The sequence below is a fragment of the Balearica regulorum genome, chromosome 24, assembly GCF_011004875.1.
Source record: "Balearica regulorum gibbericeps isolate bBalReg1 chromosome 24, bBalReg1.pri, whole genome shotgun sequence".
Classification (NCBI taxonomy): Eukaryota; Metazoa; Chordata; class Aves; order Gruiformes; family Gruidae; genus Balearica; species Balearica regulorum.
Genome location: NC_046207.1, coordinates 3948044 through 3973503, shown reverse-complemented (window position 1 = coordinate 3973503; position 25460 = coordinate 3948044). Strand labels below are relative to the sequence as shown.

Here is a 25460-nt window from a genome sequence, read left to right as displayed (position 1 = left end):
CCGCGCCCCCCCGCAGCTCCCCCCCGCCCCCCTCGGTGCCGGTCCCGCGGTGACGCACCGGCCCGGCACCTTCCCCGCCGGCAGCTCCGCCCGCGGCCCAGGGCAGGGGGCCGGGTCGCCCCGTTCTGCGGCACCGGGGCCGGGACCCCCCGCGGGCGGCGGACTCTGACCCCAGCCCCGGCGCTCCTGCGTCACCCTGACGTCAGGGCGGTTACGAACGCGCCGAGGCACGTGACGCTGCGGGCCGTGCCGCTCCGGTGAGGGCGCCCCCTGGCGGCCCGGCGGCTCGGGGCGGACTGCGTTTCCCGTCGGCCCCCGCGGCGGTCACATGACCGGGGCGGGCGGAAGATGGCGGAGCCGCCCGGCGCCGCGGCCGAGGACTCGTGGGGGAAGGTGGCTCCGTTCGTCGGGTTCGGGCGGGGGGACCGGGCCGGCCAGCGGGGCGCCGACAAGGATTCGCGGGGCTGCGGGCGGTGGGCGCGGGGTCGGGGCGGCGGCGACGGAGGGGCCCGAGGGCGGGGTGAGCGCCGGGTCGTGGGCGAAGGGTCGGGGAGAGCGCGAGGGGCAGGGTCAAGGGTGAAGGCGAGGGGCAGAGGCCGAAGGTCACTGAGCGTGCGGGGTCCGGAGCTCGAGGGGCGGCCCGGGGGTCAGGGGCCGGGGGGGGGGAGCCCGGGGCGCGGCGGCCTCCGTTGGCTGCCGCAGCCCGGCTGACGCCTCTCCTCCCGCCCGCCGCGGCCCCGCACAAGGTGGACGCAGCCTACAGCGACAATGGCCTGGACTCGGGTAGGTGCCCGGGCAGCGCCCGGTCCCGGCCACCCCCGCGCAGTCACAGCAGCCGCCTGTCCCGAGCGCGGCGGTGCCAGCGGCTGCCCGGTGACCCGTCCGCCCTTCCCTCCGCGCCCGCTCTCACGCCCCGGGTTTGTGTCTCTGTGAAACCTCTTCTTCCAGCGCTCTTTATGGAAAACGCCAGGAAAGGAAGCATCGTGTCACGAGCCAACAGCATTGGCTCCACCAGCGCCTCTTCTGTCCCCAATACAGGTAGGCCCGCGGGTCTTATCCGCTGTGACCGTGGGTCTTTCTGCTCGCTGCGGTGCCCAGCGTGTAGCGGGGCTTCCAGCTCTGTCCCCTGTGCGAGGGTGCGAGCGCGGCCGCCTCTCTTGCCGGCTGGGCAGGGTTCCCACCCCCAGCAGGGAGGGAAGGTGATGGGGAACAGCATCAGGGCGTTGTGGTTTCCAGCGGTGTTTGGAGTAGGGAATCGGTCAGGTTTTGGCATCTTCCTCGGGGGGCTGCAGGTGTTTTCCTCCTGCCCAGCGCTACAAGGAAAGGGAAAAGGTCGGCAGGGCCCCGTGGGGTGTTTGGCCTTGGCCTGACCTGCCAGAGTGGGGGCACGGGGCTGTCCTGGGCCTGGCTACAGCCGCAGGGCCCAGCTGGTACCCCGAGCCGTTGTCCCCTCTGCGCGCCGATGCCCTGTGCTTCGGGAGCTCGCCGGTCAGGCTTCTTCACGCTCATGCAAGTTCCCTCCACGCAGATGATGAGGACAGCGATTATCACCAGGAGCCCTATAAGGAGTCGTACAAGGACCGGCGCAGGCGGGCGCACACCCAGGCGGAGCAGAAGAGGCGAGACGCCATCAAGGTAACGCAAGAAGCCGCAACTCGCTGGTTCCCTGGAGCTCTGCAGCGCCCAGCACCCCGCTGTTCTCAGCACCTTCCCCTTTGTTTTCCTGCTGGATCTGCCCTCTCCAGACACGAGCGTGCCGGGAGCCGCCTTGGCCCTGGCTGGCTGCGTGGTGGGAGCTGGGATCTGGCACCTTTGAAACAACCGGTCTCACACTGCTGAGCTCCAAATACACACGCTGTGGCTCTGTGTCCCCACAGAAAGGCTACGATGACTTGCAGGCCATCGTTCCCACCTGTGAGCAGCAGGATTTCTCCATAGGCTCCCAGAAGCTGAGCAAGGCCATCGTCCTCCAGAAAAGTGAGTCTTGAGAATGGAGAAAGGGAAGGGGGTGCTATCGAGCCCCAAAACACCTCACTAGAGCATTCAGCCTCCTCGCCGGAGGTTCAGTGCTTCTGGACCTTCTGGTGAGGTGATGCTCTGGGGGAGCCCAGGTGCCAGCCACCTCCCTGAGGAGAATCGGGGCAGCCGGGAGCTGATGCTGCCCAGGCTCGGGCACCTTCTGTGGGGATCTTGGGGGCTTGTGTGTGCTCTCGAATCCTCATTCTGTGTTTTCATGCTCAGCCATCGACTACATCCAGTTCCTGCACAAGGAAAAGAAGAAGCAAGAGGAGGAAGTTTCTACTCTCAGGAAAGACGTGATGGCCTTGAAGATCATGAAAGTGTAAGGGAAGAGCTGTTGGTTGCTGCCCTCTTCTTCCCGCTGTTTTCCCCCCGTCCTTTCAAGGCTCAGTGGGTGCACTCAGTGCTTCACAGACAGCCTGGCATCCGGAGCACCGAGCCTGTCCCTGCCTGCTGCCGTCGTTTCTTCTCCTGTGGCTCGTTAGTGTGGGTCTGTTTTGAGTCACTTGGTGGAGTTTAGTGTGAAGGTGGATCCGAGTCAGAAAATGAATCCGCTCCCAGCGTCAGGACAGGCTGCAGCTTCCCGGAGTTTAGTTACTTGTGGGATCTTCCACAAAGGCTCAGTCCGCCCCGTCCCTGCAGCGGGTCTCAGGGGCAGAAGCTGAGGCTGAGGGGCCTCACGCTGCTGCTGAACACGGGGCGCTTGGCTTGTTTCAGGAACTACGAGCAGATTGTGAAAGCTCATCAGGACAACCCAAATGAGGGGAAGGACCAGGTCTCTGACGAGGTGAAGTTCAACGTTTTCCAAGGCATTATGGATTCCCTGTTCCAGTCCTTTAACGCCTCCATCTCAGTAACGAGTTTTCAGGAGCTCTCGGCTTGCGTCTTCAGCTGGATTGAGGAGCACTGCAAGCCTCAGGTGAGCGTGGGAGCCGTGGCAGGGGCTGCTGTGACAGCAGAGGGAAACGGGGCAGAGAGCTGGAGTGCAGGACTCGGTGCAGCTGTCCCCTCCGGGGGCTTCTGAAAGCTCAGCGTGTGACCGATGCTGGGCTGGGGCAGGAGCCGGGGGGGACAGGAGCCGGTGCCCGAGCTCCAGCCTCTCCCGCTCCAGCTGCTGGAGTGGTTTGATGCTGAAAGCTGGCCAGGGTGAAACAGAGTTTGGAAGGGAAGTCCTGCTCGGTCCCCGTCACTCTGTCAGGGCACCTAAAGGTTTTCTGGGAATTAAGAAACCTCTGAGTTTCTGCAGCCCAGGAACGGAGATGGGAGTGTTTCCCATGTGGGTGTGGTGGTGTTTGGCACCGTGTGTGCCAGCTCGGGCACCGTGAGCGGGGCTGATGCCCGCAGCACGCGCCCCAGGCTCTTGTGGGAGTCACTTACGGAGGACGGGCCGTTCCCCCGCTGGAATAACTGACTGTGTCTCCTCTCTGCCCCAGACGCTGCAGGACATTGTGATCGGGGTCCTGCACCAACTGAAGAGTCAGCTCTACTGAGCCTTTCCGCTGCAGCACCAGCGGCTCCGGGGCTGCCGCCGCCTCCACACCCGCAGGGACGGGGTGTCTCCTGCCCTGGGGCCTGCGTGACGGGCACTGGGAAGGGCTGGGCCGTCTCCCTGTTCTTAAAGCTTCTCTGAATTATTTATTGTGTTGACTATGAAACCAAAATGGGGCTGTGCAGCCACCTCTGGTACTGTCACAGTCAATATTACCAAATATTTAGCAAAGGCGGGGAAAACCGTGTGTATTGAGGAGAGGTTTAAGGTGCCAGAGAGTCTTTAGCTCAGGCAGGCGTGGCGGGGTTTGCCTGCGCCACCGACTCTCTGCTGCGGAGCAGATCTGCTCTGTAACCTCAGGCCTCCGATCCAACCCCTGCTGATCCTGGGGGGGGACGGGGAATGAAAGAATGCATGCTAAAAGCTGTTGGTTTCTGTTAAAACAGACTAGGATTAGGCTCTTGCCCTGACTGCGGGCTTTCTCGTTCCTCCCTCTGAAGCAGCTCTTACGGGGCAGGTGGTTTAAGTCGTGTAGATGCCTTGGGGAAGCCAGGCAGAGCTGGCCGAAGGACGAGCCCGTCTGTGCCAGGGAGACACTCGGCACAGTCACGACCTCCCCGGGGGACTTGCTAAAACCCGACCTCTTCTGCTGTAGCCGTAGTTCCCCTGAAAGGGAAAGGGGAGTGAGCTTTCTGTGCAGGCTTTTCCCGAGTGAGAAGCTGAAACGCGTCTGGCTTCATCTGTCTTTGGGCTTTGATGTGGCCGCACTGCGGAGGAAGGTCGTGCAGTAGCTGTAGCACAGCGCTGCCACACGCCCTCTGTGCGCCTCCTTAGAACTTCTGTATACACACCCCTATACATAACCAGCCTTGATTTGATCTTTACTTTTGTTTTTATGAATCACTGAAATCATCCTGAAGTATTACCGGTGTCAGCTTTGCAGACAGATGCTCTCTGGGACACTTTTCAACCCATCACACGCTGCTGCTGTCAGTATGGTTCATGGCTCTGGCCAACGCAAATACTTCGTGGCACGGGGTAGCTGCTGCCCAAGCGACGGTTGTTCACCGCAGAGCGATTGTACTGGGGCTCCTCCCGCGTGGTGACGCTGGCAGCAGGATTTGTTCTGCCATCACCTTCGTGTTCCCACTCCAGGGGTAGTGGATATTTATTTTTACACTGTTTTCCACTGTCGATGAGGTAGCACTCAGCTCCACGTTACATGGTTTGAACACTGCAGCATGAGAATGTTTAACCTATTGCTTCTACCCACATCGAGTAGCAGAAAACCCATTTGGGGGGGTTATTTTTATAGAAAATTATTCTTCAAGCCCCACATTTGGGTGTCCTTTCCAATGCAATGGAAGCCCCAGAGTCAAACCCTGTGGTGATGCACCTCACCGATGAAGCGCACGCAGGGTCAGCTGTGTCTCTCCTGGAAGATGTTGCTTTGTGCTGAAGAAACCCCTCTCGTGGGGTGAGTGGGTTCGGGCTCTGCGGGTGACCGGGGGGCACAGACCAAACCCCTGGAGATGCTCTGCCAGAAGCAGCCTCCTGCCCTGGGAGGAGGATGTGGAGTTTTACAGACCTCACATGTGAAAGCAACATATTTTTCTATTGTGAAAAATAATTAAATAAATTTTGCTGAATGTTTTAATGATTTTTTTTTTTCTTTCTGCTTTTATTTCTGTTGCTGTGGAGCTTCCCCCCAAGAGCTGCTCAGACAGAGAGGTGGTTTCTTGAAGCCCAGCCCAGCCATTGCGGCTCAGGTGCCCCTGGGGGCTCCTGCCTTCCCCCGCTCCGCTCCCAGGGCTGCTGCATCCCAGAGCCTCAGCCCTGCCCAGCACCCTTGGACAGAGGAAAATGCCACAGCAAAGCACAGCCGAACCAAACCCCTGGTGTTTAATGGATCGTATTCTCCTGTCCCACTCATTCACGCTGCGGGAAGCAGCTGAAACACACGCAGAGCTCTGCAGCAGTAACGGTCACTGGTTTATTTGCCTCACTGAGGCGATCGCTTCCTTTTCTTAGTGAAACACCAGGGACTCTGCAACAGAGTACCGACACCTTTCCCCTGCTGCCGCAGGAGGATGCCTCATCTCCAAAGGAAGAAAACATTTGCGCCGCAAGCGAGACAGCAAGAGGGCCCAGTGCTGAGTTACCGGCTCCAACCACCCTTCCGGTGGCAAAGCATTTTAAAACAAACACATATAAATATGCAGGACGAGCCCAAGCCCTGCAAAGAGGAAAAAAAAACCCAACCCAACAGCTGAGTTTTAGCATCAGCTCCTTCTCCCTTGGGCAAAGACTCGCTCAGTGCCTCACACAGCCGCTGGCAGTGTGACGTTATGGTCCTCGTCCGTCTCTATCCCAACCTCCTCCTGCACAAGAGCAGAGTGTCTCAGCAGGGCGGTGGCCCCGGCAGGGCAGGCAGAGCCACAGGCAGGGCCGCAGGCAGGGCAGGCAGAGCTGCAGGTAGGGCCACTGCCTGGGGCCACGGGGCAGAGCCCAGCTCAGTACTTACGAAGAATTGCTTCTTGCTTTTGGGGTAGCCCTCCAGGATGGCGTCCAGCAGCTCGGTCGCCTGGAGAGACAGGGGTGCCGTGAGGGCTGTGGGGCAGCCGCACCGAGCTGCCAGCACCAGGCAGCCCCACTACAGCTGTCGGGGACTGTCCCCCGTAGGGGTGTCACGAGCCAGCGCAGCTCCGGTGACAGCGTGGGAGCAGCTGTCTCTTAGCGCGAGGAGAGTCTGGTTTGTTTCCTGAGGCCAGGCAGAGCTCTGCAGCGACATGGCCTTTCCCAGGGCATCATCTTGGTACCCCGAGTATTCCCCAAACCCGCACGGCACCGAGCGCAGCCAGCACGGCGCTCCCTGCTCCGCTGCACAGCATTCGCCTGAGGTCTCCTCGCTCAGCACCGCAGCGGTGGGAAGGTGCTCAGCTCAAACAGGGGCTGCTCCCCAGCACACCCCACGTCCCCGACACGGTGCCAGTGTCACCCAGTGTCACCACGGGACTTGTCACCTCCGCTTCCCACCCACCCTGCCCGACGCCGCGACTGTTACCATTCGCTTCCTCCTCCGCCACTCCTTGCAGTACAGCTTCTGCTCGCTACAGACCTGCGAACAGCAAGACAAAGTGAGAACCAACCCAGCAGCAGGTGCCCTGTGAAGCCGCCGTACACCCGAGGGGGGAAGCGCCTGGTGCCAAGGACCCACCAGACGTCCCAGCTTACAGCCAGAGGTTATTTAACAGCACAAGTGGCCCACGAAGCCCCTGCAGGGACATGAACCTCTCTGGGAAAGAGATCACCCGAGACAGGAAAAGGGGAGTTGACCAAGTGGCAAAGGTTTGCAAGGAAGAGGCAGCTCAGGCTGTTTCCTAGAGACACCCCAAGAGCCATCACCATCGCACACATAGCCGAGGTTCGCGCGCAGGCTCTGCAGAGCGGCCCAGGTCCCACACAACGCTCTGCCATATGAGTATCAGTCAGACTGGGGACCTGGTGACCTGGCGAAGGGTCTGGTATGATTGTCCCAGCCCTGGCCCTGCTGCTGGTACTCGGCGCAGCCCCAGGCAGCTCTTCACCTTCTCTTTTTCTTCTGGAGTCACGTGGTTAGTAGCAGACTTAATCCTCTCCAGTTTCTCCACGTAAATTGCGCAGCCCTTCCTCAACTCCTCGATCTCTCTGGCCATCTCGGGGGTTGTCATGGAGCTGTTCAGGTCCTTCAACTCTGGAAGGGATGCACCCATCACCAGCAGGGCCGACAGCCCGGCGGCCAGCACACAGCTGCCCGTGCCCGCGGGGCAACCAGCTGCTCCCTCCCGGTGCCGTGGGGGCCTGGCCGGACGGGCAGGACGCGCTCACCCGCCTCCATCTGCCGGCAGCTCTGCTGCAACGCCTGCACCTTGGCGGAGAGCGCGGCGATCTCCCCGTCCAGGCCGCGGAGCTCCACATCGCTGGCGGCCGGGAGCTGCTCCTGCGGCGAGGCGGCGGGTCAGCGGCGGGGGGGGGGGGACGGGACGGACGACGACGGGTGCCCGCCAGGTCGGCGCCCGGGGCCGGGGCTCACCTGGTCGGCAAAGTAGATCTTCTGCTTCCCGTAGGCCTTCTCGCGGACGCGGCCCTGCTGCGCCAGCTGCTCCAGCGCCTTCACCACGGCCTGCGGGACGAGCACCGTCAGCCGGGCCCCGTGCCCCGGCCCGCCCCGCGCTCCCCGGCCCGGCCCCGCTCACCGCCTTGCCCAGCCCGTGCTCCCGCTGCAGGTTCCCGAAGGCGTCCTGAGCGCTGTACGGCCGGTTCTGCTCCCGCAGGTACCGCAGCAGGACGGCGGCGGCGGCGGCGCCTCCTGAGGGACAACCCGCCGGTCAACCGGCGGCCGCCGGGACAGCCCGGGACCGCGAGAGGAGGCTGGCGGCCTCCCGGGGCTCACTTGCCGCCCGGGGCTCGCTCACTCACCGCCCGCCGCGGGGCCGTCGCGGCCTTTACTCATCCTCCGCCTCCGCTCTCCCCGCTCCGCTCCCGGCCGGCGGCGCTGACGTACTTCCGGCGCGCCGCCCGTTCCCCGCCAACCGGCTGATGGGCGGGGAAAAAAGACGGGTTCGGATTGGCGAGGTGAAGCCACGCCCATAGAGGGCGGGGCGACGGGAGCCCAGGGCGGTGGCCCTGCCCCTCCGGTCCCGCTCTCCCGGAGCGCCCCCGGTTCCGCCCGGCCCGGGGCAGAGCGGCGGCCCCAGGGCGGGACAGGCCCGGCCGCGGCGGGACGAAGGGGACAAACGGCGGCCGGAAAGCGCTGGGCCAGCGGGGGGAAGGGGAGGGGGAAGCTCTGCACCCCCGGAGCGGACAGGAACCGGTCCCTAACCCCCGCCACCACCGCACCCCAGGCCAGCGGGGAGGCTGCCGCTCGTGGAAAATAACCCGTTAAGGACCCCCCCACACACACACCCGGGGCTGCGGGCAGCCGCCCCCCCCCTGCGGTACGGCAAGGGGTTGATGCGAGCGGCTTGAGACAAAAAGCAGCAGCGACAGGGCTTTCCCTGAAGAGGTACGTTCTTTGCTGCACAACCGGGACGGGAATCGGGTTCTATGGCTTAGAAGAAGCGATGGGAAAGCTCAGTGACGCAGAGAGGGCCGGGACCATCCCGCTGGCAGAAGCGCTCTGCCCCGTAGGCTGCTGGTTCGTTAACACGAGCGCGACAGGCGCACGCTCATCCATCACCGCTGGCTTGGGCTGGTGTCCCCCCCAGTGCGGTTCCTGCCGGCGGGTTCTCGACCACACGAGGCTGGGAAGCGGCAGGCTCTGCCCGGGGCCAGAACAAAAGTGCTCGGGCCGACCGGCTCCGGCTCTTCCCTCCTGCAGAAAACCCGTCCCTAGCAGCTCCCCAGAAGTGCAGAACCACCACCGTCCATGCCAAACATGTGCCGGAGGAGCACAGGGGATTTTTAGCAAATCGTTATTCTGTTATTTTAGGAAAGCAACACAAGAGCAGCTGCCACACGTAGATGTTCTTTGCAGGACTCTAGTCATCACAGTAGATGTCTTATTGCCATTACGTCTCTTACAAAATAACATCACTAGAAAGCTGGAACCGGAGATGAGTGGTCATTGCAAGTACAAACATTGTGGCTGTACACCGTCGTGTCCACAGGAGGAGCAAGGGGTTCGTATCTACCCGGATATTGCTGGGAAAGACTTGGATTCTGTGCACATTTTAGGAGCGGGGAATGGTTGTCTTAAAGACAGAACAGCATTAAGTCCCAGACACTAAGTCTGAGGGGAAACCAATCCCGTTCACCTGGTTACCATCAGCTCTGGAAGGTCGGCTTCAAGATTGTTCTCGGCGGCGCTAAGTCAGTCTGACCGGTGGTCTCTAGAGCTGCAGCCACCAGATTTATTGTCTTAAGTGAGGAAGTTCGGAGCAAGCAGCATCCCGGCAGACAGTGCAGGGCAACGCATGGGTGATTGTGGTGCTATCACATCAACGTCTTTTCCCTATGAATTACCAGTGTAGTTTATTTTAAAATCCAAGCGAGGCTACAGAGTCACAAGTCACAGTGGTGTTCCCAGCCAGGACTGGCTGTCACATCACTCATATCCATACAGGAGACGATCTAGGTAACTGTGCAAGGCTTTTCCTTCCAGGATTCCCCTCCACGATGCGCAACAGAAAACCAGAGGGAAGCGGTGGGATTGCTTACTGGCCCCGTGAGCCAGCAGGATCCAGCTGGTTCAGCTCGGACTGATCCAGCAGTTCAAAGTCATCCCCTTCCGCGTCAGTGTCCAAGTCCGAGCTGGCTGTTCGCAGATAAGTCTTTGCACCTCTCTGGGGATTGTCGCTGCGCGAGGAGCCTGGCTGAGGGGCTCCTGACAGTGCAAGCTGTATCATCCCTCTGGTGACAAACCCGGCTATGTTGTTAGTAAGATTCTGTACAGATGGCAGTGCGCCGGATTCTTCCTGGTCGTATGGGAGATGGAGATCTTCTGCTCCTTGTGGGCGGTAAGCCAGACTTGGGATCCCAATGCTGGTGTCATCTTCGTCATCCATGCCAGTTGCTTCCGGGTTTATGGAAGGGAAGTCGGGGAGATCCCTGGCAAAAGATTCTTCTGGGTCACTGTGGCCGTCCAGGTCTAGAAGGGGAAGAAGTGCTTTAAATACACAGCACAAGCCAAACACCCTGCAGGCAAGGGCAGCACAGCACACAAAAGCTGGGCCGTGACTTCCCCAAGACAGACCGTCTCTTGTCATCTCACAGACCAAACGCTCTTTACTCTCCCCCCCGCGGCTATTCGGGATGCCTGCTGACCTCCCGGTTCTGCAAGGAAGGCAGATGCTGAACCAGAGGAAAGCACCCCCTCCCAGACGCTACGCTGCAACCTGTATCCGTACAGCCTGGCAGAACTGGATCTGCCTTTGAAGAGCAGCTGTCATTGCTCTACTAAAGCACCACAGGAATTAAGAAGGAAGCTCAGTTCTGAAAAAAATAGGTAGCTGCATCTCATCTTAGCCAGCAAGACAGACATCAAACAGCTAGACCTCAAGGATAGAAGGCAATGAATGCATCCTCCCTCCCACACATCGCACCGGCGCCTGCTCGGAGTTCCACACCTTCCAGGAACTGCCCATTTCCTCTCACCTTCTGATCCCTCTGTCAGGGGAGTCTGGCCCCTCGAAAGGTTAAACATCCCATTTTCAGTGTAGGAAACCTCAGCATCGGAGTGCTCCGAGTCAGAGATGGTTAGTTCCTTGGCAACTACAGAGTCATCCAGCTTTGAAATAGGAGACAGAATTGAAAACATCAATACTGGAAAACTTATTCCTGTACCTCAAGACAAAATACACGATCCAGTGGGCGCCAGTTAAACCCGGTCCTCATGGCAGGCTGGTATCTGAGGCTCATTTCACACTTCACTGCCCAGCCTAGGAGGCTGTAGTTGGTACAAGCAGCGCTGGACATACTTGAGTGAGACAGAGTAGGAAAGACCTCTCTAAAAGGAGAACATCCTCATGTGATTTTTCCACACAACTCAGCTACAACATGCTGGATACAGGGCCACGTGCTACAGCGAGTTTGTTCTATTCATCCGAGCTCTATTTCAGAGATGCTTCGTTACCTTGGGACAGAATGCGGCAAGCTCCTCTTCGCTGTCACTCCCATCTTCCACAGCCTCCTGATGAAGGGATCGGCGACGCACTGCCAGAAACCAGAGTCAAAGCTTATTATTGCTCCCAGGACAGGGGTCTGTACAGGACCAGCCTTATGCCGAGCAGAAAACCCCTAAACCGGCAAGCTTGGACGTAACATAACACAGCATGGCATGCTTTGCTCCACAGCAGAGCAACGTGATCATTTCTGACTTGGGTTGCTGCAGATCTTTTGCCGAGATGAACATGTTTAGCAGCTACCTTGCACCGAGCCCTTCCCCTTTTTTCAGTGCAACTGCAATATGGAACACACAGTTCTGGCAGCTGAGAAACGGAGCGGCTCGGCACTGTGAAAAGCTTACACCAACTGCTAGCCGGGAGATGCCTGCGGAGGCAGAGCTGCCTCGCTTCCTTCCCAACGCAGTTGCAAGTATTTGCCAAGGGTGCTGGAGCGACTGCCACGCCACACATGCAGCCCCATCCCGCTCCAAGACCACGGGCTCGATTCCCAGACTGTTTCAGGTACCAAGGGTCAGAAACACAGTACAGAAACTTACGTTGCTTCTCCCGCTGCTTTGATATCATGTAGCCTCGAACGCTGAAATCCAGCCGCTGCAGAGCTGGCTCCAGCTTCATGTACATGCGCTGCCCCAGTCTGTGGTACACAGCAAGGGGCCACAGCAGGATGAAGAGCACTGAGGTAAGTGGGAACGTGATTAGAAGTTCATTCAGGATGCTACTTGGCAAACACCTTGCCCACTTTGTGATGCAGCGTAACATACGCAGTACGCAAGATCTGAGTACTGAAGGCAACACTGTGGGAGGCAGTTAGAATCAGTGCAATCACCTCTGCCATTTTAACAAAATTGAGAGGCCAACCTGTTAGTGCTCAGCTCTACAGTTACTAAGCACTCAAACATGTTCTCTCTGGACCAGAGGCCTTAGAGTCCTGGTCAAGAACCACCACATTCCAGGCAGAATGCATTATTTTAAATTTTAAAGCCATTCACACAAGCTTTCCTTTTGAGCAGAAGAGCCCCATCCCTTGGACGTTCACATCCCGCCCATCTCTACCCCTTTTCGCTTGTAAGTCTGTAATGGCATGGAGATCTACTTACACAGCAAGTATGAGAGCAAGAGTCCGGGGATATACCGGCCCAGGACAGCCAGGAAAGTAAAGACTCCACACACTAGAAGGCAAAACTGAAGACATGGGAGACAGTGAGTTTCCACGGTTAAGCAGTGGATTCACTCAGTTCTTGACCATCTTGTTCTCTGCAGATTCTAGGTCAAGTTGTAATTCTAACGACAGCGAAGCCTCCCTAGCGTGCAATGACCCTGCTCTAGGACTAGCACAGACACAGGAGGTATCTGGCTTCAGAGCGATGGGCAGCACCAAGGCCTCTGCCTCAGAATACGAGGAGCTTCCCAATGCAGGTATGCTAAAAGCAAGGAAGAGGCTAAAGAAGACAAAACTCTGAGGTGAAAAGGATAAGGACAGTACCACAGTGTTACAGGTTCCTCTCTGCATAAGCCTCAAAAAAAGAAGAAAAAGGGGCAGGGCGGGGGGGGAAAAACTTGACACACTTTCTCAAACTGTTAAAATCCAATGAGGGAGATGAGTTTGACAGACACTTTAAAAAGCTAGCAACCTCCAGAAGGAGCAGCTACATTTCCACTTCACTAGCGCAGTCAACATGCTGACACTCGTGCTCTCCTCCCTCCTCCACAACCTGATTATTCTGCCTGTACTTTTTATTCTTCTCCACCACTTAATAGCCACGTTGTTGTGGGAGACCTCCCGTGGTAACCTCCCATGTCTGAATGCATTCAGCCAACGCTGGATGCCACCACAAAAGGATACTAGTGGTCAGCAGCAGCTCCACACCAAACATTTTATTTGCTGAGGTCTGTACATTCTTACCTTTCCAGGGTTTTGCCTCTTGAAAATGAAGAGATTACTTAAGAAGTTGGTCCCAGCCACCCATCCTTCAGCCAAATGGTGACAGAGTTCTGGCACTCCGAGCAGCCGAGGGTGAACATATCCCCAGCTGCAGCAAAGGGAAGAATTCGAGAACACATATTACTGCGTGAACGTCAGTGCAGGAGTCCCTTGTTACAAACACTTGTCTCAATGCTACCTTCTCTTCTCCCCCAGCTCCTGGGCTCTAGAGATGAGGGTCAGCCTGCCTTTCAAAACACCACCCTGCCAAAAGCAGCACTTCTACACACTTTCTACAAGTGTCCCCCTTCTCCTGTAGCAGCTAAGGAGCAGGAATTTCAGTCATTTGCTTTTTTGGCTTAGACTAGTTTCCATGCTACTGGAGGGAAAGGGCAGTGCAGAAGCAAATCAAGCGAATCCGTTTGCTTTTTCTGCATTTATCCGGTCAACCGAACCCCCAAGAATTCAGCACGAGGTTTACAAGCAGCCTTGGACCTTACGTAATATATTCAGTTAGTTCAGAGGCATTATCTTTGGCAAGTTCTATTAGGGCTTTTTAACTGCTAGTCACAAGTACTTGAAGGTTAGGAAGAGCAATTCCTTTTGTACTTGGGCCTCTTGCAAAAAAAAAAAAAAAAAATTAAAAATTGTCATTTGGCAACAGCTCAAGTGATTTAATCAGGAACTGAGCATCCAGCGGGGCTCAGCAGCACCGGCAGGCAGAAAGGTGTGCCCAGAGAGAGGAAGGTGTTGTTAGTAAGACAACACCCCAGCATTTCTCAACCCATTATTAATGCTGCAGTCAGATCATAACTATGCAGTAACAACTTCTGGGACAAGCCTATAAACATTCCCTATGGAGTCTCAGAAGACTTCATTATGTAAAAAAAAAAAAAAAAAGAAAAAAAAAAGGTGGTTTTCTCCTACTGGAGGCCCATCCAAAAGGAATTGCTTTTAAGGCAGCACCTGTAACTTAAGGGTGCGGGGGGGGAGACATTTTACAACACTCAAACAAGCATTATTGGGGGTCAGCATGGGGCAAAGATTAAGTATAATATAATGCCTTGGGCAAGTCGAAAACATGTCAGAATGGCTTGGCAGACAACAGGGCTCCGTCCTCCCTCTGCTAAGCAGCTCCCTTCTCCCCCTTCCTTCCTCACTCAAGGAGCCAACACTACAAACATGTGCAGGTACTAATTACACGGTATCACAGCAAAGTACCAAACAGCAGAGGATTCAATTAGTTTCCTACCTCTCATTGTCTAATTCGTCAGGTCTTGCCACTAAAATATTAAGAACAGACACTACATTAGTTGCAAGAAATTTGCCATGAGAACGCTTAGCTCTTGGGATTTAAGTAAAGATTTAACAAGCTGGGGAATACCTGGAAAAGACAGTAACTATAATTAAGAACCAGAGATGCACCACCCCAGAACACATTTTGAACACGTACATGTCACAGTATGAGACTGCAAGAGAGTCTCCCTGTGGCCCCTCAATATTTGTTGGGCATTGTCTGGAAGGCTGCTCTGGTTTACAGTGACAGGTATTAGCAAAAACCACGGCTTTTATCTCCCTCCCTTCCCCTGCACACCCCCAGATGGGGAAGGAAGAACAGCTTGCTTACTGAGAGGCATCAGAGATTTAAGTCTTTTGATACTTTCTCACTCAGGCTGGGATTTGGAAAGCGGCCCAGGGATGTACCAGTTATCCTGACAAATCAAAGTTGAGGTTTTGAGGGAGCCAGACAGACACTTCCTCATCACTTCAGCTACAGAGCCCAAGCCACGCTGCTGCTAGGAACCGAGGAAAACCCTAATGTCTTCCCAAGAACTAGAGAACACAAGTTGAAGCAGAAAGCTGGGAGTTGAACTTGCTAGTTAGTTAGGGAACTACCTCGGAGAGCATGCAAACCACACACACTGCTTTAAAACCAACCTGTCCGTGCAAAGCCAACAAAATCCTGAGCTGCTAACGATGGTAGTAGTCATGAGTATATTAATATCACAAATGACAGACAGAACTGCCTTATTTACTGAAAGTTTTAGACTAACTTCATTAACAGGCCTTGAGACGCCTCTCCTTTCAAAGAAATCTCTACTCAACAGCAAGGCTGGGACTCATCTTTGTCTTAAAACATGAAGCTAGTTTATTACAGATTCTGAGGAATAATCCAGACGTGTTCCATGTACGCTTCAATTCTTGTTCTTGTACTGAACGTTCGGAAGGTGAATCACTGCTTCAAAACCTGCACTAGTTCACGTACGCCAGATGTTTCAAGATTATGAGACAAATACCAGTGTCACAAGCACAAAAAGCTCTTCCTATGTTTATATAGGTTAGGATTTTCCAGCTCCAGGAAGAACGTGCCTACAGTGTTCCTGCCTGCTTCTACACTCACAAAGAAAAAACTCCGGGATTTTAACTATTTAACTCCAGGTGGTGCAGACCCTATATACCTCTAGGGCTAAAAATAGCGCTTGACTTGCTGGTATCAATTCAAATGTTGCAACTTACCTCCAATTTCAGGCCAGATTTTGTTCTTCCACTGATCTAGACAAACTACTACTATAAGGGTAAATGCAACCAGGAACAGCAAGCGAAGAGAAGTCAGAGCAAAAAACCTACGGGGAAGAAACAAACAAATCGGTGCTGAGAAGATCTGCACACAACAGGGGTAACGCAAACTAGCTCAAAACGAATCGGTCAGTGTTATGGTTTAAACCCAGCCGGCAATGGAGCACGAGGCAGCTGCTCGCTCACTCCCCCCACCCCAGTGGGACAGGGAGGAGAATCGGGGACGGGGGGAAAGTGAAACTTGTGGGTTGAGATAAAGACAGTTTAAGAGGACAGAAAAAGAAGAGAATAATAATAGTAATGATAAAAGAATATAGAAAACAAGTGATGCACAGCCCAATTGCTCACCACCCACAAACTGATGCTCGGCTAGTTCCCGAGCCATGGTGCCCCCCCGGCCAACCCCCCAGTTATATACTGGGCACGATGCCATATGGAATATCCCTTTGGCCCGTTGGGGTCAGCTGTCCCGACTGTGTCCCCTCCAATTCCTCATGCACCCGGCAGGGCTGAGAAGCTGAAGAGTCCCTGACTTTGCATAAACATTACTGAGCAACAACCAAAACATCAGCCTGTTATCAGCATTGCTCTCATTCAAAACACAGCGCTACACCAGCTTGCTAGCAAGAAAATTAACTCTATTCCAGCCGAAACCAGGACACTCAGCGATAGCTAAAGAAAAACGAGCAAGTGCTAATCAGTCAGCGCTCAGCCTGCCCGTGCTGCCTGGTGGGAGCTTATCAGGCAGCTGCCGTCAGGCTGCTGTAGGCACCCTTATCTGCTCCTGCCATTTCTAGCAGGACAGCCTTGCTTTACAGGGGGTAAAGCCCTGCTTTTCACCTGTCAGAGGCAAGCAGAACCTGCTGCCCCTGCCTGCACAGCGCACAGAATAGCTTGGGTTTCGCTGATTAGTTTTATGTTTTCAGATAACAGGAAAAACACGCGGAGAGGGACAGAGCTGAAGTAGACATCAGCGCTTCCAGGTTCCTTCTTGTCCGCTGAAACGGGTCACGGACTGGGCTAGCCGCTCGGGCACGGACGGTGCTCACGATCCCCCGTGCGGGGTTTGCTCACCGGGTCCCGGGAGCAGGGGTACGAGGGAGCCGTGAGCCCGGTCGCTAGTGCCCCCCGAGTGCCGGCCTCTGCCGCTGCGCCCACCCGAGCCCCACTGACACGGGGGCAAATCCCCTCAGGGCAGCGCGGCGCAGCTGCGGCCCAAACCGAAGCGGCCCGGGGCGTTCCGGCAGCTCCCACGTTACCGAGCGGCCGCGGAGAAGCCGACCGGGGCGAGGCGCACCCGCAGCCCCTCCGCCGCCGTGAGGGGCCTCGGCGGGACGCGCCTTCCGACACAGGGACCGCTCCGCAGCCCGGCTCCGCCGCAGGGGAGCGGACCCGGCTCCCTCCGGGACGGCCTGCGCCCCGGCCCGCCTCCCGCCCCCCACCAGCCGCGGCCCGGACCCCGCCGCCGCCGCCGCCCCCCGCTCACCAGAAGAGGCCGTGCGCCGCCACCCACCACAGCGCGCTGCGGCTCGGCCGTTCCCACACCAGCGCGGCCTGCGCGGCGCTCAGCAGCGGCTCGTAGGGCCCCAGGCGGCCCCGCAGCGCCGCGCTCAGCTCCTGCACCCTCCGCTGCCGCTCGCCGGGCCGCGCCGCCGCCATGGCTCCCGCACGGCATCAACATCCGGCAGCTCTACGCGCGCGCGCACGGCAGACCACCGCCGACATGGCGGCCCCCTGCGCCGGAAGCAAGGCCGCGCCGGGCGCCGCCATCTTGGCGCACGCGCGTTGCCAGGGCGCCGCGAGGGGCGGGAGCGAGCGGCGCTCTCCCGGAAGTCTGCTGCGCGCACGCGCAGTGCCGTTGGCGCCGGGCGGGAGACGCGGCGGAGTAGCGGGGAGCCGGGCGGAGGAGCGGAGCGGAGCGGAGCGGAGCCTCGGCCGCGATGCCGCGGGAGATCATCACCCTGCAGCTGGGCCAGTGCGGCAACCAGAGTGAGTGGGCCCCCGGGGCGGACGGCGGCAGGGCTGGGCCGAGGGAGCGCGCCCCGGGCGGGGCCGGGATGCTGTGGGGGGCGTGGGCGGGGCCTGAGGCGGGGGCGGGGCCTGAGGCGTGGGCGGGGCCTGAGGCGGGGGCGGGGCCTGAGGCGGGGGGCGGGGCCTGAGGCGGGGGGCGGGGCCTGCCGGCCCGGGGATGCTGCGGGCTCTGCCCCCGGCCCGGCCCGGCCCGGCGTTGGGGACCGGCCCCGGCCCTGCCCGGCTGACCGCGATCCCTCGCAGTCGGGTTCGAGTTCTGGAAGCAGCTCTGCGCCGAGCACGGCATCAGCCCCGAGGGCATCGTGGAGGAGTTCGCCACCGAGGGCACCGACCGCAAGGATGTCTTCTTCTACCAGGTACTGCCGGGCCCTGCCTGCTCCGGGACGTGGAGCGGGCACGCCGGTGCTGCGGGATGTGCCTGCCCTCGGCACCGGGTTGATCCATGCCCGGGCGAGCGCAGGCAGGGCGGTCTGTGGCTGCATCAGCTCCCTCTGGCAGCCCCCGCTCCCCGTTCAGGGACTGCAGGGCTGACCCTGACCCCGGGGCTGGGTTGAGTGGCAGCCTCAGCCCGGCGCTCCTGCTAGGCAGCACGCTGCCAGCGCTTCTGCCTGCGCTCTGGTGTCTGGAAATGGATGTGTTGTGGAGGCAGGAACGCGAAGCTGAGGCTGCCATAGATACCACCTTACGTAACGGCTGCGAGCCCGTGAGGGGAGAGCCACCCCCCCGTGCCTGCCCAGCATTCGGGATATGCTCTGGGGCGCATAAAGATGCTGCATTACAGACAGGCTGTACATAACAAGTTTCCCTTCCTCCTCTTCCCTGTCAGACGCCGGCTGTGCCGTGATCTCCCGTGGCCAGGGGGTGGCACACGCACTTGCAGTTTCTCTTGCAGTAAGAAGCGGCGCTGAGCTGCGACTGCATCATGATCTTACTGCTCCTTGTTAAAGGCGGACGATGAGCACTACATCCCGCGAGCTGTGCTGCTGGACCTGGAGCCTCGAGTTATCCACTCCATCCTGAACTCCCCTTACGCCAATCTGTACAACCCAGAAAACATCTACCTGTCAGAGCACGGAGGGGGAGCTGGGAACAATTGGGCCAGTGGCTTTTCACAGGTAACAGCTCTACTGCTCCTGGGTGCAAACACAGGTCACTCTTTAGGTGTGAGGCTTTATCGTGGCCTTCTCAGGTCAGTTTCTGAAGAATACTTCGTCATTCAGCAGGGACTTAGGCCTGACACTTCATAGCACCTTGGGCGCAGGGTCACTTTGCCACTCTGACTTGGCTTTGCACCGGGCTTGAGCAGCTCTTCTCCATTTTCTGTGGGAAAGGAACAAATCCTGGTCTGATTTCTCTTGCAGGGAGAAAAAATCCATGAAGATATTTTTGATATAATAGACAGAGAGGCTGATGGGAGTGACAGTTTGGAAGTAAGTAAAGCAGAGAATTTGGATCCGGTTGCCCTGCTTGGTGTTTTCCGAGCCGGGCTGCTCTTTTATACGGTCGAGTTCAGCCCTCTGGTGTACACAGACTTGCTCAGCTTGCTTCTAGGTGCTGAGCAGAGAACATGTAGAGAGGGGAACTAGGGAAAGGAGCTCTTTCTCATCACTACTGCATCTGCCAGGCTTCCCCAGAAATCTTACTGTATGCTCAGCAGGGCATTTTTCTGCCCCAAATACTGCTTGCATTGGGCGCTTCCCGCAGGATACGGTCCACAGGAAGAGTTCCAGGCCTTATGGTGCTTTTTCCTTTCCCTGTTCCACCTCCCTCCCATGTTCTCCCTTGCGTCGGCTGAAGAAGGACACATGCTGCTTGTCCTCCAGCAAAGACCCTCTGCAGCAGAGGAGGGAGCCGTGCGCAGGCTGCCAGCAGGACGGTGTTTAGACCCAAAGTTGCCGAGTGCTTTGAAATCCACAGAAGGAGCCCAGGCAGCTGCAGCTTCGTTTTCTCTCCAGCTGGCTTAAAGGGGCACCAGGGCACCAACAGCTCTTCGGCTGCTTTGCCGCATGCCTCTGGCAGGACCTTGGGTTTACACGGATGGTGGCCGTTCCCTGTGCGTAGACAGACAGGGCTCCCTGGTGTTTGTGTCAGGCTATCACATGGCAACAGGGAAAGGGAAAATGTCATTGTGAAGTACGTCGGTAGAAGATCCAAGAGCCCGTTGCGGGACCTGCCCTGAAGTCAGGTAGAGGGAGTTTGGCCTCAGGTACTCCAGAAGGAGGGGAATGGCATGGAGGGCCCAGAGAAAGGGATGAGAACATTTTGTATGACTGACTCGCCCCTGAATGTGACGTTGGAGCTATTCTGAAGTCTGTTCTGGAGTGCAAGGAATCCAGGAGGCTCCTGAGCAGCAGTTACGCTTTGTGGTGTGTAGAGATGTGCATTCCACCCACGCTGGCAGGAGTGGCCTGATGAGCCCATGGCTGTCGCTGTGGTCCGCAGGAGCCAGGGCTAACCTCCCCTCCATCCGCAGGCTTCAGCTCCGTGTTCTCAGTTGTCCCGGGGGTATTTCTCGCCCTGGCTGACAAGTCTCTGCTGGAGGTGGCGGCGGCACAGCCTGCTTTGCTCTCCATGCTCCTGGGGCTGAGCTGGACCTTGAGCTGCCTGCGTTCTGCTTCTTTCCAGGGGTTTGTGCTTTGCCACTCCATTGCCGGTGGTACGGGCTCCGGGCTGGGCTCCTACCTCCTGGAGAAACTAAATGACAGGTGAGCATTCCGCCTTGTCCCCTTCCCTGGGGGGCAGAGTCTGGCCCAGCCTGGGCACCCTGCCCAAGCTGGGAGCTGCAGAGCGCTGACTCAGAGCCACCGCCCCCACCCAAACACTGTCTTGTGCAATCCCTGGCATGCTGCCCGGGGAAGGGATGGCTCCTGATACGCCTGGGGATTTCAGAGCCTCCAAAACTGGACTCGTGCTGTCCAAACTCTGCCTTCCCTCAGCCATTCTTATCAGGCAGCTGCCCTCTGACACCTCGCTGTGCAGGGGAGGGTGGGAGGCTCTAGCTGTGAGCTCTGAGCTGCCACCCCTGCCTGTTTCAGCTTGCAGCCTCTTGAAAAGGCTTGTAAGCAGCTGCTTAATCAGCCTGCGGATGGCTTGGCCTCGCCTGTAGCTCCGTCTGGCAGCCTGTTCCTGTACTGCTAGGGTAGGCACTGCTGGGACAAATTCTCTCCCTCCCCGGGAGCCGACTCTGGCATGCAGTGCTGGTGACTCACTGCTGTCCTGAGCCCTGGAGACAGCAAAGGGAGCTTGTGGGAGGAGAGAGTGCTGGCTTTGTGGTTTTAACCCTTGAGGTGGCTGGGCTTTCTCACCAGGTATCCCAAGAAGCTGGTGGAGACCTACTCGGTTTTCCCAAACCAGGATGAGATGAGTGATGTTGTAGTCCAGCCATACAACTCTCTGCTGACACTGAAGAGGCTGACTCAGAACGCTGACTGCGTGGTAAGAGTTCCACTGCGTGTCAGGCCAGCAGCGCAGTCAGCTCCAGCCTGGCACCCCTGTCCCCAGCCGCTCAAAAACGCAGCCTTTGCTGGGGCAAGTGCCGTAGCTGCACGGGGTGAGTGCCGCAGCAGCGTAGGCTGTACCTGCGAAGCCTCAGGTGCAGCGACGAGTGTACCCCCATCCAGAAGGACTGAGCAGATGTGGTGAGCAGGGACGGGGGCTCTGTGCTAACCCCTGCTGAGCTATCCGGCTTGGCATTTCTGCCTCCGGGATCCAGCAGATTCTTCCCATGGCAGCAAGGACTGGCTGCGCTTCCTCTGCGTAGCTGCGCTGCAGCCTTCTGCCTGAACTCGATTCCAGCATCGTTTTCAGCACCCACAAGCCCCAGCCAGGCAGCCTCATTAGCATGCACCAGGGCCTTCGGTCAGGCCCTGACCAAGACACCGCTCGTCCCTCTGCACGTAGCAGGCCAAGAGAGCTGCGCCAGAGCTGCTGGGGCTGAAGGTTGCCGCGAGGTGCTGGCCCAGAGGCAGTGAGTGCTCTTTGGGAGAGCGCTGGGGAGCACAGCCAAGACGGGAGGGAAGAGCTTCCATTGACAGTGTCAGTTACGCTCCACAGATGAGTCAGCTTGTGGTTTCAAGTGTCTGCCACCTGCCGTGGAGGGCTTCGCCAGGCTGCGGCGCTCAGGGCCTGTGCTGGGCGATCCGGTGCCCTCGGACACGTAGCCGGGGCTGCCCTTCCTCAAACTGCCCCCGAGGCTCTTCACAGAGGCGGTTTTTCTCTTGCAGGTGGTTCTGGACAACACAGCCTTGAATCGGATCGCGACAGACCGGCTGCACATTCAGAACCCGTCGTTCTCTCAGATCAACCAGCTGGTGAGAAGGGCTCTTCTCTCTGCAGAAGCTGGCATGGAGCTTCCCGGCTTGGGTCTGAACCTGCTCCACGGGCTGGGCGCGGTGGTGGGCAGCCTGGAGCTGTGAACGAGGGTCCTCCGCCCTTCCCGGGGCGGCCTCTGGGCGCTCCAGCTTCCCCTGGCACAGCTGCACGAAGCAGGTTTCGAACGTGCTCTGTGAGCATGTGGTGACGCCACCGCTGACTCCATCCTTTCCCCCAGGTCTCCACCATCATGTCTGCCAGCACCACCACGCTCAGGTATCCCGGGTACATGAACAACGACCTCATCGGGCTGATTGCCTCGCTGATCCCCACCCCCCGGCTGCACTTCCTCATGACGGGGTACACGCCGCTCACCACCGACCAGTCGGTAAGGCAGCCCGCCAGGCACTCCTCCCCTTGCTGCCACGCTCACCTTGTAACATCCGTCAGTCCCACGGTCTTGGGGTGAGCTGTAATTGCGTGTTCCGCATCCCAGGCCCGTGTGCCCGTACCACGTGACAGCCGCGTGTGACATGAATCAGATGTGAGCAGGCAATCGTGCTCGTGCCGGGCTACCTGCTGCATGCATCAGGATGGCTGCGGCAGCTAGGGGAGAGCTGGCGGTATCTGATCTGAGAAAAGCCACCCTTAGAAACGATCGGAGCGAGCCCAAAGTGGCCCTGCCAGTCCTACTGCCCCGCTGGCCCAGGCCGTTTGGGCCGGAACGCTGTTGATCATTGTCGTGCCAAGACTGATCATGGGTTCCAGGCATCAGCCCCTTTTCGGGGTTTGATCTGTGTTCTGGGAGGGGATTGCCACCCCTCAGCTGCACCGAACGCTACCGCTTGCGTTTAGCTCGTCCCCAGGCAGTGCCCCCTCAGCTCTCCACCGGTGAGAACGGGGCAGTTCTGTTTCAAGAGGCACTCACCTGCGTCGGCCGCGTCTCAGTTCTGCTGGGAGCTAACATCTGCTGTTCTCTCGTTGTGTGCATTTCTTCAGGATGTTAGTCAGAGAAGCAAATCTGAAAAACTGCTGGCTCTGAAAAGGGTATTGAGCGTGTGATCTGTCCTCCCCGGGAGGAGTGCGGGGAGGGCTCAGCCAGCAGCTCAGACGGTGCCTGGAGTGGGGCTGCCACGCCACCGGGCTGCCCTTGCTGCGGGTGCTGCTTCGGGTGCCAGCCCTGGCTGCCGTGGCAGGCAGCAGCTGGGCAAAGCCCATGACAGCCTCCAGCGACTGCGGTGGCCTGTCTGCCCACAGGCTCAGTACAGGGGGAGATGGGGAGGGGGAGCAGTGGGGAATGACCCCTCTCCTGTCCTCCAGCCCTGCTCCTTGCCTCGGCAGTGGAACGGGATGGAAGTTGGACACCAACAACGTGAAACATGTCCCTGTCACTCTGGTCAGGGGTGCAGCTCAGTGCTCTTGTGTTGGAGCCTCCGCCAACGCTCCGGTTCTCAGCCTGGCTGCGCCTGTTGTGTGACTTTGGGATTTCCCTGTCCTGCATGTGGCTTTGCACGTGGCCCCATCCCCGGGGCGAGAGCTGCACTGTCCAGCTGCCCTGCGCTCCTCTGTGTGCATATGTGTGTGTGTGTGTGTGCAGGGCAGTGGGAAGGCAAGGGAGCAGCATGCCCGCTCCCTCCAACCCCTGGCTGGTGTTTGCAGGTGGCCAGCGTGAGGAAAACCACAGTCCTGGATGTGATGAGAAGACTGCTGCAGCCTAAAAACGTGATGGTGTCCACAGGGCGAGACAGGCAGACCAACCACTGCTACATCGCCATCCTCAACATCATCCAGGGGGAGGTGGATCCTACGCAGGTGAGCTCCCGCAGCCGTTTCAGATGCTGATGGCAGTGGCACGGCCTGCCAAGGAAGGGCACGGTCACTGAGAAGTGGCTCCAGGTTACTCCTGCACGGGCCCTGGCCTCTAGTCCCTTGCTGTGAGGAGCCTCCCTGCCTGCTGTTTGCCGAAATCCACCTTCCTGAGGCCGTACGTCCTGCCAGGAGCAGCTCCTGGGTCTGCTGGGACCAGGCTGCTTTGCCCATCACCCTGCTGCTCTCATCCTCCCAGGTTCACAAGAGTCTGCAGCGGATTCGGGAGAGGAAGCTGGCCAACTTCATCCCCTGGGGTCCTGCCAGCATCCAGGTGGCTTTGTCCCGCAAGTCCCCCTACCTACCATCTGCACACCGCGTCAGCGGCCTCATGATGGCAAACCACACCAACATCTCCTCGGTGAGTGCCTTTCCTCTCTGCCCGGGCAGCACTGGGGTCCCACAGCTGCGGTTCTGACATCCTTTGTCACAAACGCATCTTCTCGGGGGCTTTCACAAAGCGGCAGCAGGGCCCTGCAGCTCCCAGCCGGGCACAGAGGGCTCAGGTCTGCTCTGGGGTCCCGATCAGTCCTGCTGCAGCCCTGGGGCTGTTCTCCCAGGAGCAGGCTGCAGCACGATTCCTTTCTCCCTGGCCAAAGGCGGCCTCGGATGCAGGAGCTGATCCCGAGTACTGGCTGGGTGCAGGGTAGCAGCTACTTCTCTGCCAGCCTGGGGCTGCTGCCTGCTCCCAGGCAGCAGCCTGAGGAGGTCAGGACCCCCCCTGCCCCCACGGGATCCCCGGGGAGCTCTGGCCCATCTGACCCCTGCGCCGCTCTCCAGCTGTTTGAGCGGACGTGCCGGCAGTACGACAAGCTGCGCAAGCGGGAGGCCTTCCTGGAGCAGTTCCGCAAGGAGGACATCTTCAAGGACAACTTTGACGAGCTGGACAACTCCCGGGAGATCGTGCAGCAGCTGATCGACGAGTACCACGCGGCCACGCGTCCCGACTACATTTCCTGGGGCACGCAGGAGCAGTGAGTGCCCTGCCAGGGGACGGGAGGGTCCCACGGCCACCTCCACGCACGCCGGCAGGGCTCGTCTCTGCCGTGTCCACGTTTAGCACCCCTCAGCGCTACCCGGCCACGGTGGAGTCGTCACACCGGCTGCAGACGCACGCTGCGCTCCTCAGCGGAAGCGGCTCTGCAGGGAGCAGCACTGCCCCTGAAGACCCTTGGTGGGGGGACAGCCTCCGCTCCACCATGTGCCCTGGCCCAGGACGGGACTGGGGCAGCCGTGCGCTGCGCTGGTAGGGAATCTCCACCCGTGGGAGCAACGCTCGCGAGGAGGAGGACGAGAGCGAACCCGGGCGCTCGGAACGGGCCTGGCCCAAAGAGTTGGGTGCACGCGACCCCTGTGGCCAAAGGCTCTGCGTGGCTGAGCTAGTCCTTGCCCTGGGCAGGAGCTTTGTTCCTCCATCGCCAGATCAGGCCTGGGGCACAGGCTGTATCTATATTTTTGTAGGTTATTTTGCTTTAATAAAGGCTGTTCCTGCACTGACGCTGCCTGCATGGCTCCTGGAGCGAGCAGCCGGGCAGGAAGGCAGCTGCAGACGCTGCCAGGGCGGGAGGACTGAACCGGAGCC

General features: G+C 58.7%; 4 protein-coding genes across 4 annotated transcripts; 2 read left to right on the top strand and 2 right to left on the bottom strand.

Moving 5' to 3' along the window:
- Nucleotides 1-278: 278 nt before the first annotated feature.
- Nucleotides 279-5168, top strand: MLX (MAX dimerization protein MLX). Its single transcript, XM_075774965.1, has 8 exons — nt 279-393; nt 747-783; nt 949-1038; nt 1529-1635; nt 1878-1977; nt 2242-2341; nt 2737-2938; nt 3453-5168. The coding sequence occupies exons 1-8, from the start codon at nt 349-351 to the stop codon at nt 3507-3509; spliced, it is 738 nt and encodes a 245-aa protein (XP_075631080.1). The 5' UTR covers nt 279-348; the 3' UTR covers nt 3510-5168.
- Nucleotides 5169-5393: 225 nt separating this feature from the next.
- On the bottom strand, nt 5394-8076 carry PSMC3IP (PSMC3 interacting protein). The gene is made up of 8 exons (XM_075774963.1): nt 7967-8076; nt 7744-7856; nt 7581-7670; nt 7376-7487; nt 7096-7241; nt 6573-6626; nt 6033-6092; nt 5394-5889 (listed from the first exon to the last, which is right to left on the bottom strand). Exons 1-8 carry the CDS (start codon nt 7998-8000, stop codon nt 5830-5832), a joined length of 669 nt encoding a protein of 222 aa, XP_075631078.1. The 5' UTR covers nt 8001-8076; the 3' UTR covers nt 5394-5829.
- A 463-nt stretch (nt 8077-8539) lies between these two features.
- Nucleotides 8540-17455, bottom strand: RETREG3 (reticulophagy regulator family member 3). Its single transcript, XM_075774884.1, has 9 exons — nt 17157-17455; nt 15611-15717; nt 14346-14376; nt 13076-13202; nt 12270-12354; nt 11709-11846; nt 11121-11200; nt 10643-10775; nt 8540-10136 (listed from the first exon to the last, which is right to left on the bottom strand). The coding sequence occupies exons 1-9, from the start codon at nt 17327-17329 to the stop codon at nt 9703-9705; spliced, it is 1308 nt and encodes a 435-aa protein (XP_075630999.1). The 5' UTR covers nt 17330-17455; the 3' UTR covers nt 8540-9702.
- Nucleotides 17456-17501: 46 nt separating this feature from the next.
- TUBG1 (tubulin gamma 1) lies at nt 17502-25375 on the top strand. Its single transcript, XM_075774882.1, has 11 exons — nt 17502-17659; nt 17945-18057; nt 18649-18816; nt 19063-19131; nt 20327-20406; nt 21010-21136; nt 21925-22011; nt 22251-22400; nt 23672-23824; nt 24078-24239; nt 24659-25375. Exons 1-11 carry the CDS (start codon nt 17611-17613, stop codon nt 24854-24856), a joined length of 1356 nt encoding a protein of 451 aa, XP_075630997.1. The 5' UTR covers nt 17502-17610; the 3' UTR covers nt 24857-25375.
- Nucleotides 25376-25460: the final 85 nt, after the last annotated feature.